Below are 19,326 nucleotides of genomic sequence, written 5' to 3'. Positions count from 1 at the left end.
ACATCCAAATTGACTGAAGTGTATTCAAACTGTATGATGTCTCTATTAAATTTCCCAGATGAAACCAATATAAAAATCAAGACAGCCAAGCTTATAATACTGCCAAATTATAGTTACATTATGATAATTGTGAAAAGAAATTCTCATCTGATTTTCTCTTAGGATATTGGAGTTCCTTATGGTATGGTCTTATTTTCAAAGTTGAACTCATTCAGAATAACACTTTGCAACATTGTTTTATTTCTGTTTTGTGCGTGTATTCCTTCACAGTTCCCACCATCCTTTACAATAAAAACAAAATATCTTTAAATACATATCACAATGTATGCATTTTTAAATATATGTTATCTGAAAATAACAATTTTAATGCCTTCAGGGACTTTTATGACTTGATTTTCATACCTGAAAATGATATTGTACGATTCAGAAAAATATGAAATGCAAAGGATTATGTATGTCCTGATCCATGTATTAGTTCAGGAAGTGTGGATAAGGATGATCCTCCAACATTCCTAGATTTCCCATAGTTTTCCTCCATTGTTCAATTGTAAAAAGCATTGCAACAAAATTATATCAAGATTGTATCAAGTGGCCTGTTCGCCTGTAGCTGCTCTATTTTACCACTGAGTACCCCTACTAAATTCAGCATGCTGCCTTCTTGTTCAAAGTGCAGTCATTCAGATAAAAGCAAAAAAATTAACATTATGATATAATGAGAGGAAACCTGGGGTGTTGTGTCCCATTTACTGGTCAGGCACCAGTGTTACTTGTGTTTTCTCAGTAAAGTTCTGGCATGTTTTAACAATCAACTAGGTTATATTGGTCTCCCTTCCTTCTTTATCTTCTTTGGCGATCACTTATAGCTGAGTAAGATCATCTTCCATAGACACGGTTTTAAAAGTGAGTCCGTAAGTGATTGTGGAGGCCAATTCTACACCCACACGTCCTTCAACAGTGGGGACAAAGGTTCCCTGGTGGGAGTTGATAATGGTGAGAGCTTGCCAAGCATGCCTTCATTTGAGCCCATATCTCCCTTTCTTCCTGAGTTCGAATGACTTCAAAACATGACAACTTGGGTAAAGACTGTTCTCCAATTGGAGCACTCACAGGCCAGTGTTCTCCCATTGTCAATGTTTATACTACATGTTTAAAGATTTGCCCTGAGAGAGACTTTCAACCTCTTTTGTTGATCACCAGCATTACACTTACACTTAGGCTGGAGTGCAGTAAGGTAAAGGACCACTGGACAGTTAAGTCCAATCGAATTTGACTGTGGGGTGGGGTGCTCATCTCTGCTTTCAGACCGAGAAAGCCATCATCTGTCCACAGAGTTTTCTGGTCATGTGGCCAGACTAAACTGCTTCTGGCACAATGGAACATTGTGAGAGCAGCCAGCGCACACAGTGTACCTTGCTGCCACAGTGGTACCGATTTATCTATTAACGCTGGTAAGATTTTGAGCAACTTTTGTTCACCCCACAGGCATTTTACCATTGTGAGCTATCAGAAAAGTTATAGCCTGCAAAACATTCCATAGTCATACTGTGCTTTCCCCACATCTTCCCTCAGCAGTTACTGTAAAATTCATGACTACAAATACCTTTTACATATCTTATGTTTCAGTTGTCTTTCAGGATATGTTATAACTTTGTAATACACATTTGATGACAACAATAATGCAGAAAAACCAGAGTGAAATTACTGAGTTTATTCTTCTGGGATTTGAAGAACTCCCTCATCTACAGATCTTCCTGTTCCTTGTGTTTCTGGTGATCTACGTATTGACAATGACTTTCAATATTCTCACGGTCTTTCTCATAGTGACCGACCATTACTTGCACACACCCATGTACTTCTTCTTGGGGAATTTGTCTTTTCTGGAGACAGTCTACATCTCAACCACCCTGCCCAGGATGCTGATTAGTCTCTTAACAGGGGACAAAACCATCTCTTTTAAAGGATGTCATGTACAATTATATTTCTTTGATTTCATGATTGGCACAGAATGTTATCTGCTCTCTGTGATGTCTTATGATCGTTTCTTAGCTATATGCAAACCCCTCTATTATGCAACTCTTATGAATGGTAAGCTGTGTATCCAGCTGGCCAGTGCCTCCTGGATTAACAGCATTTTGTTTACTTCTATATACTTGATCTTGGTGTTGCAACTAAAGTATTGCAATGCCAATGAAATGGATCATTTCTTTTGTGACTCCCTTGCATTGGTCAATATCGCATGCAATGACACAAGCCTTGTGAAGTATGCCAGTGTAATCCTGACTTTCGTGTTCAGTTTCCCCCCTTTTCTTTTGACCCTGATCTCCTACATATATATTATTGCTGCCATTTTAAAAATCCCATCCACCACTGGGAGGCAGAAAGCCTTTTCCACTTGTTCTTCTCATGTAATTGTTGTTTCCCTGTTCTATGGGGCATTAATCATGGTATATGTGACACCAAAAACTGAAGCAATGAGAGACCTTAACAAAATATTTTCTCTTTTTTATACAGTCCTTCCCCCTTTAATTAACCCCCTTGTATATAGCTTGAGAAACAAGGATGTGAAGGAATCTTTCAGGAAGTTCACTGGGAAGATTTTAGAAGGCCATTTTGTGAGTTAAGGGTTCAAAGCTAAATAGTTATTCAAAGGCTTTTGCCAACCAACATCGGTTCCAGACTTTATGGGTATTTGGGTAAGAATTCCCTACTGAGGTTCCTTCCACGAATTCATCATCTTTCCATGTCACTGTTTTCACTAACTTGGGAAGGGTACTGTCCTTCTCCTGCTCTCTCACTACTCACTCAGAGATGGCAGGTGAACAGGCAGCAATATCAGGAGGACAAATTGCAGGTCTAGGAGGATCCAGAGTTTGGCAGTAGGGCATTGCACATTTGCAATGAAGTTTGTATGTGCAGCTTGAGAATATATACATCTACAAGAGTATATGCATATGTGTTACTTTTGCATGCTGGTATGTCACCTTAGAGGCTGATTTGTGACCTGTGAAACAGAGCTGAAATTGCCACCCTCACTTTGCCATATGTACTACTCCATGAATACCAATCTCTTCATGAAAGAAGCCTTCAATCATGATTTGTGCTCCAAGGGAATTTTCCTGTCATCAACATAGCTAATATTCCTTAATGAAACAATATGAAATCTTGAAAGAGATGGAAACATGGATGGGTCTGCTGGTTCTTTACACACCCAACTGTTCAAATGAAGAGGAAAATAGTAATATAAAATAATTTTTCTTAAAGAAGTGAATTTCCTTTCCTTTCTCAATTCATTTCTGATTAAGCATTTAAAAAATACCGAAGAATGAAAAATAGTTGTTGTTGTTGTTGTTGTTCCATTAATATTTTCTGGTAAATGGTTCCCTTCAGATGTCTTCTAAATGCCATTTCGTTTTTTATTTCCATGACATCTGATGGGAGGGCATTCCACAGGGCAGGAGCCACTACCCCAATGGCCCTCTGCCAGGTTCCCTGTAACCTCACTTCTCGCAGTGAGGGAACTGCCAGAAGGCCCTTGCAGCTGGATCTCACATATACTGGGCCAAAGCCATTTAGGGCTTTAAAGGTCAGCACCAACACTTTGAATTGTGCTCGAAAATGTATTGGAGGTCAATGTAGGTTTCTCAGGACCAGTATTATATGGTCTCAGTGGCCACTCCCAGTCACCAGTCTAGCTGCGGCATTCTGGATTAGTTGTAGTTTACAGGTCACCTTTGAAGGTAGCCCCATGTAGAGCGCATTGCAGTAGTCCATGTGGTAGATAACTAGAGAATGTATGACACTGGCAGGACAGTCTGAGTAGGTAGGGTCTCATAATTTGTATCGGATGGAGCTGGTAGACAGATGCCCTGGACACGAAATTGACCTGCGCCTCCATGGACAGCTGTGAATCCAAAATGATCCCAGGCTGTGCACCTGGTCCTTCAGGGGAACAGTTACCACATTCAGGACCAGGGAATCCCCCGCACCTGACTGCCCGCTGCCCCCTCCCAAAGTACTCCATTACATCTCACCCAAAGCCAATTCAAAGAAATAAAGTAACACCAATCCCACTCAAATAGTCTTACATTTTAGGTGACCAAATAAACAGCATACTGTATGCACGTTTTTTCTTATAACTGCACAAGGAAAATAGTTAGGGCTGTATATCCCCTGATAAAATCTGAATATTCATCAAAGAATATTTCTAAGAATGGAAGTCCCCAGACTGCCCCACATCTGAGACTAGGGATGCAAGATTCCCATGTGAGTTTGGTCTACATTTCAAGCTAATGTTCCCTCTCTGACAATTAGTCCCTATCTCTCAGTATGTTTATCTTTAATTTCTAATCATATATAACAACCAGCTAGAGACATCCTCTTTCTGATAAAGCCTGAGATGAGAAGCATGTCATGGGATGCTAAAATAAATAAAGCAGCTATGGAGAAATAAACTTCCAATCAAGTCTGTGAAGATGGTGATAGAAGAAGACACACTCTACAACTTTCTCCTAAGAACAGCATCTCAGAAATTGCACTCAATACAAAGTTCAGCTGCTGATTCCTTCATAATATAGGTATTTGCATTCAGTGCTAATTATCTGCAGGAACTAAAGCTTTGTAATAAATGTGTGGTTGTCAATTCCTCACTTTATTCAGAAGTATGAAGTACGGGCATGTTGCCACATTGAATGTTGTCTGTTTTCTTGGGTTCAGAGACCACTGAAGACTTCTGGGGTTGGCTCTTAGGTCCCACTGAAATCAATATGTTAATTTAGTCATAGGCATTAAATTCATTTCACTTAATCTGGAACCAGTCCATGGTCAAGTGCAGATTCTGTTTAGTTGTATATATACAAGCAAAATATCCAAGACAGCAACAACAGTTATTCCTACATTAGGTTCCCAAGTAGAAAAAATAAATCCATCAGCCAGCTCAGAACTCAAATCTCCCAATCTCTTTACTTCTGCCAAGATGGAAGCTGCATATTCCATCTCATTTCTTATCTGCCATTGCTCTATATACAAAGCTCTATAACCCCCAAATTGACTGAAGTGCATTCAAAGTACATGATTTCTCTATCAATTTTTCCAGATGAAACCAATATCAAACATCAAGACAGCCAAACTCATAAGATCACCAAATTAGATTTAACTTAATTATACTTCTGATTCCCCCCCCTCACCTGATTCTCTCTTGGGATTTTGGAGTTCCTTATGGTATGGTGTTATTTTCATAGTTGATTATTTTTCTTTGTAGTCCTTCATAGTCCCCACCCTCTTTTACTGTAAAAATGAAATATATTTAAATACATATTACAATGTACGTATTCATTTTTAAATATATGTTTTCTGGAAATAACAATATTAATGCCTTCAGGTACTTTTATGACTTTATTTTCATAGCTGAAAATGATATTGTACAATTCAGAAAAATATGAAATGCAAAGGATTATGTATGTCCTGATCCATGTATTAGTTCAGGAAGTGTGGATAAGGATGATCCTCCAACATTCCTAGATTTCCCATAGTTTTCCTCCATCGTTCAATTGTAAAAAGCATTGCCTCAAAATTAATTCAAGATTGTATCAAGCGGCCTGCCAGCCTGTAGCTGCTCTATTTTAACACTGAGTACCCCTACTAAATTCAGCATGCTGCCTTCTTGTTCAAAGTGCAGTCATTCAGATAAAAGCAAAAAAATTAACATTATGATATAATGAGAGGAAACCTGGGGTGTTGTGTCCCATTTACTGGTCAGGCACCAGTGTTACTTGTGTTTTCTCAGTAAAGGTTATATTGGCCTCCCTTCCTTCCCTCATCATCTTTGGCGTTCACTAATAACCAAAAAAGATTGTTTGAGTAGAATAAGTTTTAAAAGTGAGTTGGTAAGTGAGGACAATTCTGGATCCACATGTCCTTCCATAGTGGTGACATAGGTTTCCAGATAGGAGTTGATAATGGTGAGAGTTTGCCAAATGTGCCTTCCTCTTAGCGCGTTTCTCCCTTTTGTCCTGAATTCGAGCGTCTTCAAACAGATGACACCTTTGGTAAAGGCTGTTCTCCAATTGGAGTGCTCACAGGCCAGTGTTTCCCAGTTGTCAATGTTTGTACTACTTTTTAAAATATTTGTCCTGAGAGAGACTTTCAACCTCTTTTGTTGATCACCAGCCTTACACTTACTGTTCTTAAGTTCAGAGCAGAGTAGTTGCTCTGAAAGACGATAATCAGGCATCCACACAACTTGACCAGTGCAACAAGGTGGGTGTTGAAGAATCATTGTTTTTTCATTTGTGATCTTTGCTATTTCCAGTACACTGGGATTAGCTTCATATCACTTTCGAATTATCTTTCAGAATGTAGCATTTGATGACAACCACAATGCAGAGAAACCTGAGTGAAATCACAGAGTTCATCCTTCTCGGGTTTGGGGATCTCCCTCATCTGCACATCTTCCTGTTCCTTGTGTTTCTGGTGATCTACATTTTGACAATTGCTTTCAATATCCTCATGGTCATTCTCATAGTGACTGATCATCACTTGCACACACCCATGTACTTCTTCCTGGGGAATTTGTCTTTTTTGGAAGCAGCCTGCAGCTCAACCACCCTGCCCAGGATGCTGACCAGTCTTCTGACAGGAGACAAAACCATCTCTGTTAAAGGATGTCACATACAATTTTTTGTTTTTTCTTTCCTGGTTGGCACAGAATGTTATCTGCTCTCTGTAATGTCTTATGATCGCTTCTTAGCCATATGCAAACCCCTCTATTATGCAACTCTTATGAATGGTAAACTCTGTATCCAGCTGGCCAGTTGCTCTTGGACGAACAGCGTTGTGTTGGTCTCCATATGCTTGGTCTTGATGTGGCAACTACGTTACTGTGGTTCCAATGAAATCGATAATTTCTTTTGTGAATCTCTTTCTTTGTTTAAAATCTCATGCAGTGACACCAGCCTTGTGAAATATTTCATTCTAATCCTTGCTTTTGTTTTCAGTTTTCCTCCTTTTATTTGGACCCTGATCTCCTACATATATATTATTACTGCCATTTTAAAAATCCCATCCACCACTGGGAAGCAGAAGGCCTTTTCCACCTGTTCTTCTCACATCATTGTTGTTTCTATCTTCTATGGGTCAATATTCATTGCATATTTCACACCAAAAAATGAAACAATGAGAGACCTTAACAAAATCTTTCCACTACTTTACATGGTCTTCCCCCCTTTAATTAACCCCCTCATATATAGCCTGAGAAATAAGGATGTCAAAGAGGCTCTGAGAAAGTTTGCTGGAAATTTTTGGAAGGGAAATTTGTGCCTCTTGGTTCCAAATAATAATAGCTCCTTTCTTCTAAGAAATAAAGGTGTGTGGGTGTGGAGGATAAATGACTGATTGTTCAGGCTCTGATTTTTAATCATGTCTATGCAGAAGTCCATTGTATTTAATTCAATGGGGCTTACTCCCAAATAAACAGAATTTAGATTTCTGCCTTAGGTATATAAACCCTCACCCGTATCATTATCATGTCATAACAAGAAATTATAGAAATTAATTCGGTGGGGGAAGGGATGGAAATTGAAAGTTTTCACTTGAAAGTTAGTTTCAAGCAGTCATAGGCAAACTTGGCCCTCCAGGTGTTTTGGGACTACAATTCCCATCATCCCTGACCACTAGTCCTGTTAGGTAGGGATGATGGGAGTTGTTGTCCAAAAACAGTTGGAGGGCCGAGTTTGCCTATGCCTGGTTTCAAGTATCTGTTTCAGTGTAACTGTTTCCTATGACCATATATATTTAATAAATTGGCACAGAGAGTTAATGGGGTGCGGAGTAAGACTTTGTTCATCCTTTTTGATGTGTCTTCAGATGTTGGTATCCTCCTTGATTGACTCCGAGTAATTGTAATTGGAGGCATTGTGTTACAGTGGTTTCAGTGCTACATCTGAAGAGTAGCACTGACAGAGTGTTTTTCCAGAGTTTCTCTACAATGCAACAGAGTATCTACTGTACCCTAAGGTTACCAGATTTTTTTCAAAGAATCCAGGGACACTTTTTATTTTTATTTTTTGACACTGCTTGCCAATTTGATACCAGGCCTACCAGCCAGGGCTTTGTTTGTTTATTTGTTTGTTTGTTTGTTTCTATTGTTTTATTGGTTTTTTTTTACTGTTTTTAATAGAGGGTTTATTTTGTTCTTAAGAAGGGGTCAGTTGTTGTCTGAGGACTATCCCTGCCTCCGGGTCTGGTCGTGACCGGAAAGATACTGGAATCAGCAAGGGATACCCACATGACCTGAAGCTGCTGTTGTGCAATGCCAGGTCAATGATGAATAAGACCACTGCCATCCATGACCTGATTGTGGATGGGGTACAACACAACCACCTGTCTCCTTGATCCTTGCCCATACTGGCTTACAAAAGCTAACTGGGAAGGGCTGGGTGATGGGCTTTGCGGGGTGGTGAATGCTTCTCTCTGTGAGGGAGCCTTTCCAGCCCCACTGAAAGAGGTGGTTATTAAACCGCTTCTTTAAAAACTATCCTTAGATGCGGCCAATATGGCCAAGTATTGCCCAGTCTCAAATCTTCCATTCTTCGGCAAGGTGATTGAGCAAGCGGTTGCAGAACAACTCCAGGCATGCCTGGAAAAGTGGACCATTTGGATCCCTTCCAGTCCAGTGCCGAGGGCCTTCTGGCGGTTCCCTCACTGCGAGAAGCCAAGTTACAGGGAACCAGGCAGAGGGCCTTCTCGGTAGTGGCACCCACCCTGTGGAATACCCTCCCACCAGATGTCAAAGAGAAAACCAACTACCAGACTTTTAGGGGACATCTGAAAGCAGCCCTGTTTACAGAAGCTGTTAATGTTTAATAGATTATTGTATTTTAACATTCTGTTGGAAGCCGCCCAGAGTGGCTGGGGAAACCCAGCCAGATGGGCGGGGAATAAATAATAAATTATTATTATTATTATTATTATTATTATTATTATTATTATTATTATTACTTCAAGGTGTAAGTACATACAGCTTGGGATAAATCACCTTACTCTATCTATGCCCACTTAACTGCATCAGTCAGTGGAACTGGGATTGCTAAAGGTGGCTCAAAAGTCTCATGCACACTTTTGAACTATCTGCTTATTGACTTAAGGCAGGTGCCTTTCCTGAACTCTTTTTTTTGGGGGGGCACCTGCCAAAAACATTTTCCTTTAGGCAAATGTATCCAGTTATGTGGAATATTGACATGTATTTTAATTTGGATTTTAGCATACTGCTGCTCTTATTATTATTTTTTTAAAAGCTTTAAATCATTATCTGTTTTAACTGATCATTTTAGTTTTCATTCTTGCTGAAAACCACTTTGAGATTTTTATGCAATCCAGCAATATGCACATCTTATGAAATAAATGAATAAAGTAAAATAAATCCTATGGATGTCTAGGGGTGAACAGATTTGCCAATTTCACTTCTGTCAGTTCCTTATCCCCTGCCATGGTTCTGTTGTAGATAGAGATAGATGAATTTGCCAGTTTTGGTTTCTCTTATTTTCTCATTTTCCCAATCTAAAATTCCGTTCTCCACACCCGCAGCAATTTTTGAGTGGGGGAGGGGAGGGGAAAATATATCCTAATAGAAGCATTTTGATGCTGCACATTTCTCCAGATAAACGCATTTCTGTATGTGAATATACGTATTTTTTCAAGCATTTATTCCTAATTTAATGCATTATGTATGTTATTTTCCCCAATATGCACCTTATCTCTGTGTATGCAGTTTTGTACACATCACTTGGCTGGAGAACTGCGTTGCAAAATTCAGAGAAAAGTGAATTTAAAAGAATGGCTGTCTGTTGGTTCACATATTTTTCCCAGGTTTCAGCTACAAGTTGGTCTGGATCAATGCACTAGGCATGTCGAAAATTCCTATTTCCTTTTAAATAAACCAGTATGTGTTTAAAATTTAAAATATAAACTGGAGGATGCACAGCACTGCCAAAAGGTCTAATGAAAAGAAAAGCACATAACCTGATGAACATTCACAATAAAAACAATAAGTCAATATCACATCTATTGCCTTACTTTTTAGTGAGGCCTTGAGCTCTATATTGCCCACATGCCTTTCCTGCTCCTTATAATTAAAAAAAAGTAAAAGAGGTAGCCGTTAAAAGAAGAATTACTGTGAACATTCAGGAAAGGAGTGGAAATATTTCTGAATGAGGGAAAACCCCACAGTGTCATACTTTTGTGACTATGGTCCAACAGTATCCCTGTGTGGCTTCAGTATAGCTTTGAAACCTACATTCCCTCTTAGATAATTAGTGTATCTCTCAAGATATTTACCTTTTATGATTAATAATAAATAATAACCAAACAGAGGCTTCCTCTCTCTTTTTATATATAAAGCCTGAGATGTGAAACAAGCCATAGCAGACGAAACATAATTCAGAAATTATGGGAAGGCAAGCTTTGTCCATTGAGATGCTTATAGAAGACAAAATGTACAACTTGCTTCCAAGACTAACAGCTGCTCACAATTGAGCTCACAAAAATCTTCCTTCATGAGAGAGGTAATGACATTCAGTACAAGTTATTTTTGGGAACTGAAGTGCTGTGATAAATGTGTGGTTATGAACTGCTTGCTTTGAGTAAGAAAGCCGTGACAGCACTGAATCATAGCTGTCAACTTTTCCCTTTTCTTGCGAGGAATCCTATTCGGAATAAGGGAATTTCCCTTTAAAAAAGGGAAAAGTTGACAGCTATGCACTGAATACTTTCATTTTCTTTGGTTGAGAAAGATTTGGAGGCTTTGGGGGTTGACTCCTCCACAGAAATCAATGGGCCAAACTTATCATGGCTTAATAAGACCCATAGTTTTAAATGGGAACTAAATTCAATTCACTTAATCTGGATCTAACCAATGGCCAATTGGAACTTGGGATGGGCAAACCTGTGCATTTTGGCTTCTCTCAATTTGTCATTTTCCCACTTCTATGTTCAGTTTTACAAATTTCCACATTGGTTTCTGATTTTTTAAAAGTCCTCATAAAAGTTCACTAAGATTTTAGTGCAAATATCTCAAAATATGCATATATTTGTATGCAAATTTGCCTAAGATACTTCCTTTTACAAATCAGTTCCCCCTAATGGAACACATTTTTACTTGTTATTTCAAGAATATGTGCATTTATATGCACACTTTCCCCTAGTATGTGCATTTTTAGAAAAATAACTTGGCTGGAGTACTGTATTATTGCAAGATCCAGAGAAGAGCAAATTTTAATGGAAGGCTGTGTTTTGGTCCAAGCATTATATCAGCATTTACAAATTATGTATCCTTGCCTTTCAATGTGAACTAAATTGATTCCCCCCATCCCTAATATGACCATTGCTTTATTTACATACATACAAGTAGACCACTGAAGGCAAAAATAAGAATGATTATTCCTGTGATCCTATATGTGAATATCACATTCATTTGTGTTTAATAAAAGAATACTGTATGAAAATTAGCAGTGAAATACATATACATCACAAGATAAACATGAAATAGATTTCTAAATGTATGCATTTCTACACGTATTTAATAGATTAGACAATTTAATACAGTTTAGTACATTTTTTTATTTTCTGTATTACAAAATTCAGTAAATTATGAACTCCAAAGTATACTTATGTCCTGATCCCTGTTTCAGTCCACGAACAGTGAATAAGTTTGTTTCTCCTCTATTTATAGATTTCAATATTTTCCTCCCTCTCCATCATGATTATATCAAGTTGCCAGCAAGCCTCTATGGGTATTTTACCAGTATACCAATGAGTATTCCTACTAAATGCAACATTTCCCGATTAGGCTGGAGTGTAGTAAGGTAAAGGACCACTGGATGGTTAAATCCAGTCGAAATTGACTGTGGGGTAGGGTGCTCATCTCTGCTTTCAGACCGAGAAAGCTATCATTTCTCCACATACAGCTTTTCTGGGTCATGTGGCCAGCATGACTAAACCGCTTCTGACACAATGGAACACTGTGACAGAAGCCAGAGCACACAGAAACACCATTTACCTTCCTGCCACAGTGGTACCGATTCATCTATTCACGCTGGTATGATTTTGAGCAACTTTTGTTCACCCCACAGGCATTTTACCATTGTGAGCTATCAGGAAGGTTATAGCCTACAAAACATCCCTGAGTCATAGTGTGCTTTCCCCACATCTTCCCTCAGCGGTAACTGTAAAATTCATGACTACAAATACCTTTTACATATCTTATGTTTCAGTTGTCTTTCAGGATATGATATAACTTTGTAATACACTTTTGATGACAACAATAATGCAGAAAAACCAGAGTGAAATTACTTAGTTTATTCTTCTGGGATTTGAGGAACTCCCTCATCTACAGATCTTCCTGTTCCTTGTGTTTCTGGTGATCTACGTATTGACAATGACTTTCAATATTCTCACGGTCTTTCTCATAGTGACCGACCATTACTTGCACACACCCATGTACTTCTTCTTGGGGAATTTGTCTTTTCTGGAGACAGTCTACATCTCAACCACCCTGCCCAGGATGCTGATTAGTCTCTTAACAGGGGACAAAACCATCTCTTTTAAGGGATGTCATGTACAATTATATTTCTTTGATTTCATGATTGGCACAGAATGTTATCTGCTCTCTGTGATGTCTTATGATCGTTTCTTAGCTATATGCAAACCCCTCTATTATGCAACTCTTATGAATGGTAAGCTGTGTATCCAGCTGGCCAGTGCCTCCTGGATTAATAGCATTTTGTTTACTTCTATATACTTGATCTTGGTGTTGCAATTAAAGTATTGTAATTCCAATGTAATGGATCATTTCTTTTGTGACTCTCTTGCACTGATCAATATCTCATGCAGTGATACCAGCCTTGTGAAGTATGCCAGTGTAATCCTGACTTTCGTGTTCAGTTTCCTCCCTTTTCTTTTGACCCTGATCTCCTACATATATATTATTGCTGCCATTTTAAAAATCCCATCCACCACTGGGAGGCAGAAAGCCTTTTCCACTTGTTCTTCTCATGTAATTGTTGTTTCCCTGTTCTATGGGGCAATGATCATTGTATATGTGACACCAAAAACTGAAGCAATGAGAGACCTAAACAAAATATTTTCTCTTTTTTATTCAGTCCTTCCCCCTTTTATTAACCCCCTTGTATATAGCCTGAGAAACAAGGATGTGAAGGAATCTTTCAGGAAGGCGACTGGGAAAATTTTAGAAGGCCATTTTGTGAGTTAGGGACTCAATGTTAAATAGTTATCCAAAGCCTTTTGCCTACCAACATTGGTTCTAGGCTTTATCTGGGTAAGAATTCCCTACTGAGGTTCCTTCCACAAATTCATCGTCTTTCCATGTCACTGTTTTCACTACCCATTGGATTGCTTTTTCCTCTGGCACCAACCGGCATCACAACTTTTAAAGAGAGAGGGGTTAATGCTTGGGAAGGGTACTGTCCTTCTCCTGCTCTCTCACTACTCACTCAGAGATGGCAGGTGAACAGGCAGCAATATCAGGAGGACAAATTGCAGGTCTAGGAGGATCCAGAGTTTGGCAGTAGTGCATTGCACATTTCAATGAAGTTTGTATGTGGAGCTTGAGAATATGTACATCTACAAGAGTATATGCATATGTGTTACTTTTGCATGCTGGTATGTCACCTTAGAGGCTGATTTGTGACCTGTGAAACAGAGCTGAAATTGCCACCCTCACTTTGCCATATGTACTACTCCATGAATACCAATCTCTTCATGAAAGAAGCCTTCAATCATGATTTGTGCTCCAAGGGAATTTTCCTGTCATCAACATAGCTAATATTCCTTAATGAAACAATATGAAATCTTGAAAGAGATGGAAACATGGATGGGTCTGCTGGTTCTTTACACACCCAACTGTTCAAATGAAGAGGAAAATAGTAATATAAAATAATTTTTCTTAAAGAAGTGAATTTCCTTTCCTTTCTCAATTCATTTCTGATTAAGCATTTAAAAAATACCGAAGAATGAAAAATATTCATTCTCTCTTACTCTCACCATTTTCCGCTCACAGATATCATCTGTCTGTAGGATAGGGAGACTGATTTCAGAGGCATATTTGAGACTTCCGTGTACCCCTAAGGAACAGGATTGTGCAGGAACTTGGGTGGTTTCTAATAAAGTTTACATTCTGTTCTCCATTAAACAAATTTTTATTTCATTTTCCAGGAATAAAAGTTATTTGAATAAGTTATAAAAATTGTTCAATGACTTCCTCCCATTTTGAAATACCAGTTTCAATTCCATTTCCCTTATTTACATTACAGGATCATTTCCTTCTCATTTGTTTCACAATTGTCATCTGCTGTAAGAAACTACGGTCAGTGGCCCATTTTGGCTCACCAATCAGTATCATTCTGGGGAGGAGGAGACTGAATTATGCACCTTCACATGATTAGAAATCCCAACTGCCTAAATTTCACAATTTCTAATTGCATGAGTAAATAAGGGTTTTTGTTTGTTTTTTTAAGGGTAAAGACCCCTGAACAGTTACGTCCAGTCAAATGTGACTATGGTGTTGCAGCGCTCATTTCGCTTTCTGGCTGAGGAAGCCGGCGTTTGTCCACAAACATGATATTAATAATTATTTATACCCCGCCCATCTGGCTGGGTTACCCCAGCCACTCTGGGCAGCTTACAGCACATAAAAAGTTGTAAAACATTGGACATTAGGGACGTTTTTAATGTTTGATGTGTTATCGTGTTTTTAATATGCTATTGGGAGCCGCCCAGAGTGGCTGGTGAATCCCAACCAGATGGACAGGGTATAAGTAAAAAGTTGTTGTTGTTGTTATTGTTGTTGTTGTTGTTGTTGTTGTTGTTGTTGTTGCATTAAAAATTTTCCTAGTACATGGTTCCCTTCAGATGTCTTCTAAATACCATTTCGTGTTTTTTTATTTTCATGACATCTGATGGGAGGGCATTCCACAAGGCAGGAGCCACTACCCCGATGGCCCTCTCCCTGGTTCCCTGTAACCTAAATTCTCGCAGTGAGGGAACTGCCAGAAGGCCCTTGCAGCTGGATCTCACATATACTGGGCCAAAGCCATTTAGGGCTTTAAAGGTCAGCACCAACACTTTGAATTGTGCTCGAAAATGTATTGTGAGTCAATGTAGGTTTTTCAGGACCAGTATTATATGGTCTCGGTGGCCACTCCCAGTCACCAGTCTAGCTGCGGCATTCTGGTTTAGTTGTAGTTTACAGGTCACCTTTGAAGGTAGCCCCATGTAGAGCGCATTGCAGTTGTCCATGTGGGAGATAACTAGAGAATGTATGATACTGGCGGGACAGTCTGTGAGCAGGTGGGGTTTATTCCTGTGTACCAGATGGAGCTGGTAGACAGATGCCCTGGACACAAAATTGACCTGCGCCTCCATGGACAGCTGTGAATCCAAAATGATCCCAGGCTGTGCACCTGGTCCTTCAGGGGAACAGTTACCACATTCAGGACCAGGGAATCCCCCACACCTGACTGCCCCTTGCTCCGTCCCAAAGCACTTCATTACATGCCACTCAAGGCCAATTCAAAGAAACAAAGTAACAACAATCCCACCCAAAATAGTCTTACTTTTTAAGTGACCAAATAAACAGCATACTGTATGCATGTTTTTTCTTATAACTGCACAAGGAAAATAATTAGGGCTGTATATCCCCTGATAAAATCTGAATATTCATCAAAGAATATTTCTAAGAATGGAAGTCCCCAGACTGCCCCACATCTGAGACTAGGGATGCCAGATTCCCATGTGAGTTTGGTCTACATTTCAAGCTAATGTTCCCTCTCTGACAATTAGTCCCTATCTCTCAGTATGTTTACCTTTAATTTCTAATCATATATAACAACCAGCTAGAGACATCCTCTTTCTGATAAAGCCTGAGATGAGAAGCATGTCATGGGATGCTAAAATAAATAAAGCAGCTATGGAGAAATACACTTCCAATAAAGTCAGTGAAGAAGAAAAAGAAGAAGAGTTTGGATTTGATATCCCGCTTTATCACTACCCGAAGGAGTCTCAAAGCGGCTAACTTTCTCCCTTCCCTTCCTCCCCCACAACAAACACCCTGTGAGGGGAGTGGGGCTGAGAGACTTCAAAGAAGTTTGACTAGCAGAGGGTCATCCATCAGCTGCATGTGGAGGAGCGGAGACGTGAACCCGGTACCCGCTCTTAACCACTACACCACGTTGGCTCTCAACTGTCTGTGAAGAACTGTCTGTGAAGATGGCCATAGAAGAAAACATACTCTACAACTTGATCCTAAGAACAGCATCTCAAAAAATGCACTCAGTACAAACTTCAGCTCCTCATTCCTTCATAATATAGGTATATGCATTCAGTGCTGATTATCTGCAGAAACTAAAGCTTTGTAGTAAATGTGTGGTTGTCCATTCCTCACGTTATTCAGAAGTAAGAAGTATGTTACCACTCTGAATGTTGTCTGTTTTCTTTGGTTGAGAGACCACTGACGACTTCTGGGGTTGGCTCTTAGGTCCCACTGAAATCAATATGTTAATTTAGTCATGGGCAGTAAATGCATTTCACTTAATCTGGAACCAGTCCAGGGTCCAGTGTAGTTGTGTATATACAAGCAAAATATCCAAGACAGCAACAACAGTTATTCCTACAATAGGTTCCCAAGTAGAAAAACGAAATCCATCAGCCAGCTCAGAACTCAAATCTCCCAATCTCTTTACTTCTGCCAAGATGGGAGCTGCATATTCCATCTCAGTGCTTATCTGCCATTGCTCTATATACAAAGCTCTATTACCCCTAAATTGACTGAAGTGCATTCAAAGTACATGATTTCTCTATCAATTTTTCCAGATGAAACCAATATCAAACATCAAGACAGCCAAACTCATAAAATCACCAAATTAGATTTAACTTAATTATACTTCTGATTCCCCCCCCCCCCTCACCTGATTCTCTGTTAGGATTTTGGAGTTCCTTATGGTATGGTCTTATTTTCAAAGTTGATTATTCCTGTGTGTAGTCCTTCATAGTCCCCACCCTCATTTACTGTAAAAATGAAATATATTTAAATACATATTACAATGTATGCATGCATTTGTAAATGCATGTTATCTGGAAATAACAATTTTAATGCATTCAGGTACTTTTTTGACTTTATTTTCATAGCTGAGAGACTTCCAACCTCTTTTGTTGTTCACGAGCCTTACACTTGCTGTTCTTAAGTTCAGAGCAGAGTAGTTGCTTTGAAAGACGATAATCAGGTATCCACACAACATGACCTGTCCAACAAGGTTGGTGTTGAAGAATCATTGTTTCTTCACTGGTGATCTTTGCTTCTTCCAGTACACTGGCATTAGTTTGCTTCTCTTCCCAGGTGATGTGTATTTTTTTTCCAGAGACACAGTTGATGGAATCTTTCTCCCTTCCATTACTTGATTCAGTGGTACTTAACTATTGCATAATGGCTATCACTTTCATATCACTTTCCAATTATCTTTCAGAATGTAGCATTTGATGACAACCACAATGCAGAGAAACCTGAGTGAAATCACAGAGTTCATCCTTCTGGGGTTTGGGGATTTCCCTCATCTGCACATCTTCCTGTTCCTTGTGTTTCTGGTGATCTACATTTTGACAATTGCTTTCAATATCGTCATGGTCTTTCTCATAGTGACTGACCATCACTTGCACACACCCATGTACTTCTTCCTGGGGAATTTGTCTTTTTTGGAAGCAGCCTACAGCTCAACCACCCTGCCCAGGATGCTGACCAGTCTTCTGACAGGAGACAAAACAATCTCTGTTAAAGGATGTCACACACAATTTTTTGTTGTTTCTGTCCTGATTGGTACAGAATGCTATCTGCTCTCTGTGATGTCTTATGACCGTTTCTTAGCCATATGCAAACCCCTATATTATGCAACTCTTATGAATGGTAAACTCTGTATCCAGCTGGCCAGTTGCTCTTGGATCAACAGCATTGTGTTGTTCTCCATATGCTTGGTCTTGATGTGGCAACTACGGTACTGTGTTTCCAATGAAATCGATCATTTCTTTTGTGAAGTTCTTTCATTGGTTAAAATCTCATGCAGTGACACCAGCCTTGTAAAATGTGTCATTCTAATCCTTGCTTTCGTTTTCAGTTTTCCTCCTTTTCTTTTGACCGTGATCTCCTACATATATATTATTGTTGCCATTTTTAAAATCCCATCCACCACTGGGAAGCAGAAGGCCTTTTCCACCTGTTCTTCTCATGTGATTGTTGTTTCCCTGTTCTATGGGTCATTAATCATTGTATATATGACACCAAATACTGAAGCAATGAGAGACCTTAACAAAATATTTTCTCTTTTTTATACAGTCCTTCCCCCTTTAATTAACCCCCTTGTATATAGCCTGAGAAACAAGGATGTGAAGGAATCTTTGAGGAAGGCCACTGGGAAAATTTTAGAAGGCCATTTTTTGAGTTAGGGGTTCAAAGCTAAATAGTTATCCAAAGCCTTTTGCCAAACAATATCGGTTCCAGGCTTTATGGGTATTTGGGTAAGAAGTTCCTACTAAGGTTCCTTCCAAGAATTCATCCTCTTCCCATGTCACTGTTTTCACTACCCATTGGATTGCTTCTTCCTCTCGGACAAACAGGCATCACAACATTTAAAGAGAGGGGTTAAAGCTTGTTAAAGTTGCTGGCTTAGGCTTTTTATGTGATCTATTCCGTGTGTCCGGGTTGTGGCAACAAGGAGGGCTAGCCCTGTGCTAGCTTCACAGGCAGATAGGGCTAGGAGTAGAATGGGTAGTATAGCAGTGGTTGGGGTGTTTGTAGAAGATAAAAGAGTGGTTGTTATTAAGTAGGGGATTAGTGTTATTGCTTCAATGCAGATTAGGACAGATATGAGATGAATTCGATGAAAGGATAGGCCCAATAGGCCGAGTAAAAATGACATATTTAATAGGAAAAGAATTGTTGACATGTTAGGGGTTCCGATATATCAAAATTTATTAAGTCGAAATTAATGGTCTTATTTAGACTAACCCCTTATTCAGCTCAGTCTAGTCCGCCCTGTATTCATTCAAAAATTAGGCCTAGGGTTAGAAGGGAGATAATTATGTATATTCATATGATGGTTGTTGTAGGTTGTGGGAGATTTGTTGCTCATGGGGTTGGGAGTAAGAGGGCAATTTCCAGGTCAAAAAGAAATAGAATAGCTACTAGAAAAAATGAAATGGAAAAGGGAAGTCGTGCAGACCCCAGGGGATCAAACCCACATTCATAGGGGGAAAGTTTTTCTGTGTCTGGTA

At 39.3% G+C, this 19,326-nt stretch overlaps 2 protein-coding genes across 2 annotated transcripts; both read left to right on the top strand.

Annotated features, from left to right (window-relative positions):
• Positions 1–1,676: 1,676 nt before the first annotated feature.
• LOC117057877 (putative olfactory receptor 2W6) lies at positions 1,677–2,621 on the top strand. The gene has a single exon (XM_033168717.1). It carries the CDS (start codon positions 1,677–1,679, stop codon positions 2,619–2,621), a length of 945 nt encoding a protein of 314 aa, XP_033024608.1.
• Positions 2,622–17,901: 15,280 nt separating this feature from the next.
• On the top strand, positions 17,902–18,498 carry LOC117057876 (olfactory receptor 6C4-like). Its single transcript, XM_033168716.1, has one exon. The coding sequence runs from the start codon at positions 17,902–17,904 to the stop codon at positions 18,496–18,498; it is 597 nt and encodes a 198-aa protein (XP_033024607.1).
• Positions 18,499–19,326: the final 828 nt, after the last annotated feature.

Source organism: Lacerta agilis, chromosome 14, assembly GCF_009819535.1.
Source record: "Lacerta agilis isolate rLacAgi1 chromosome 14, rLacAgi1.pri, whole genome shotgun sequence".
Taxonomy (NCBI): Eukaryota; Metazoa; Chordata; class Lepidosauria; order Squamata; family Lacertidae; genus Lacerta; species Lacerta agilis.
Note: the sequence above shows the minus strand (reverse complement) of the source record. Positions and strands in the feature narration are given on the sequence as shown.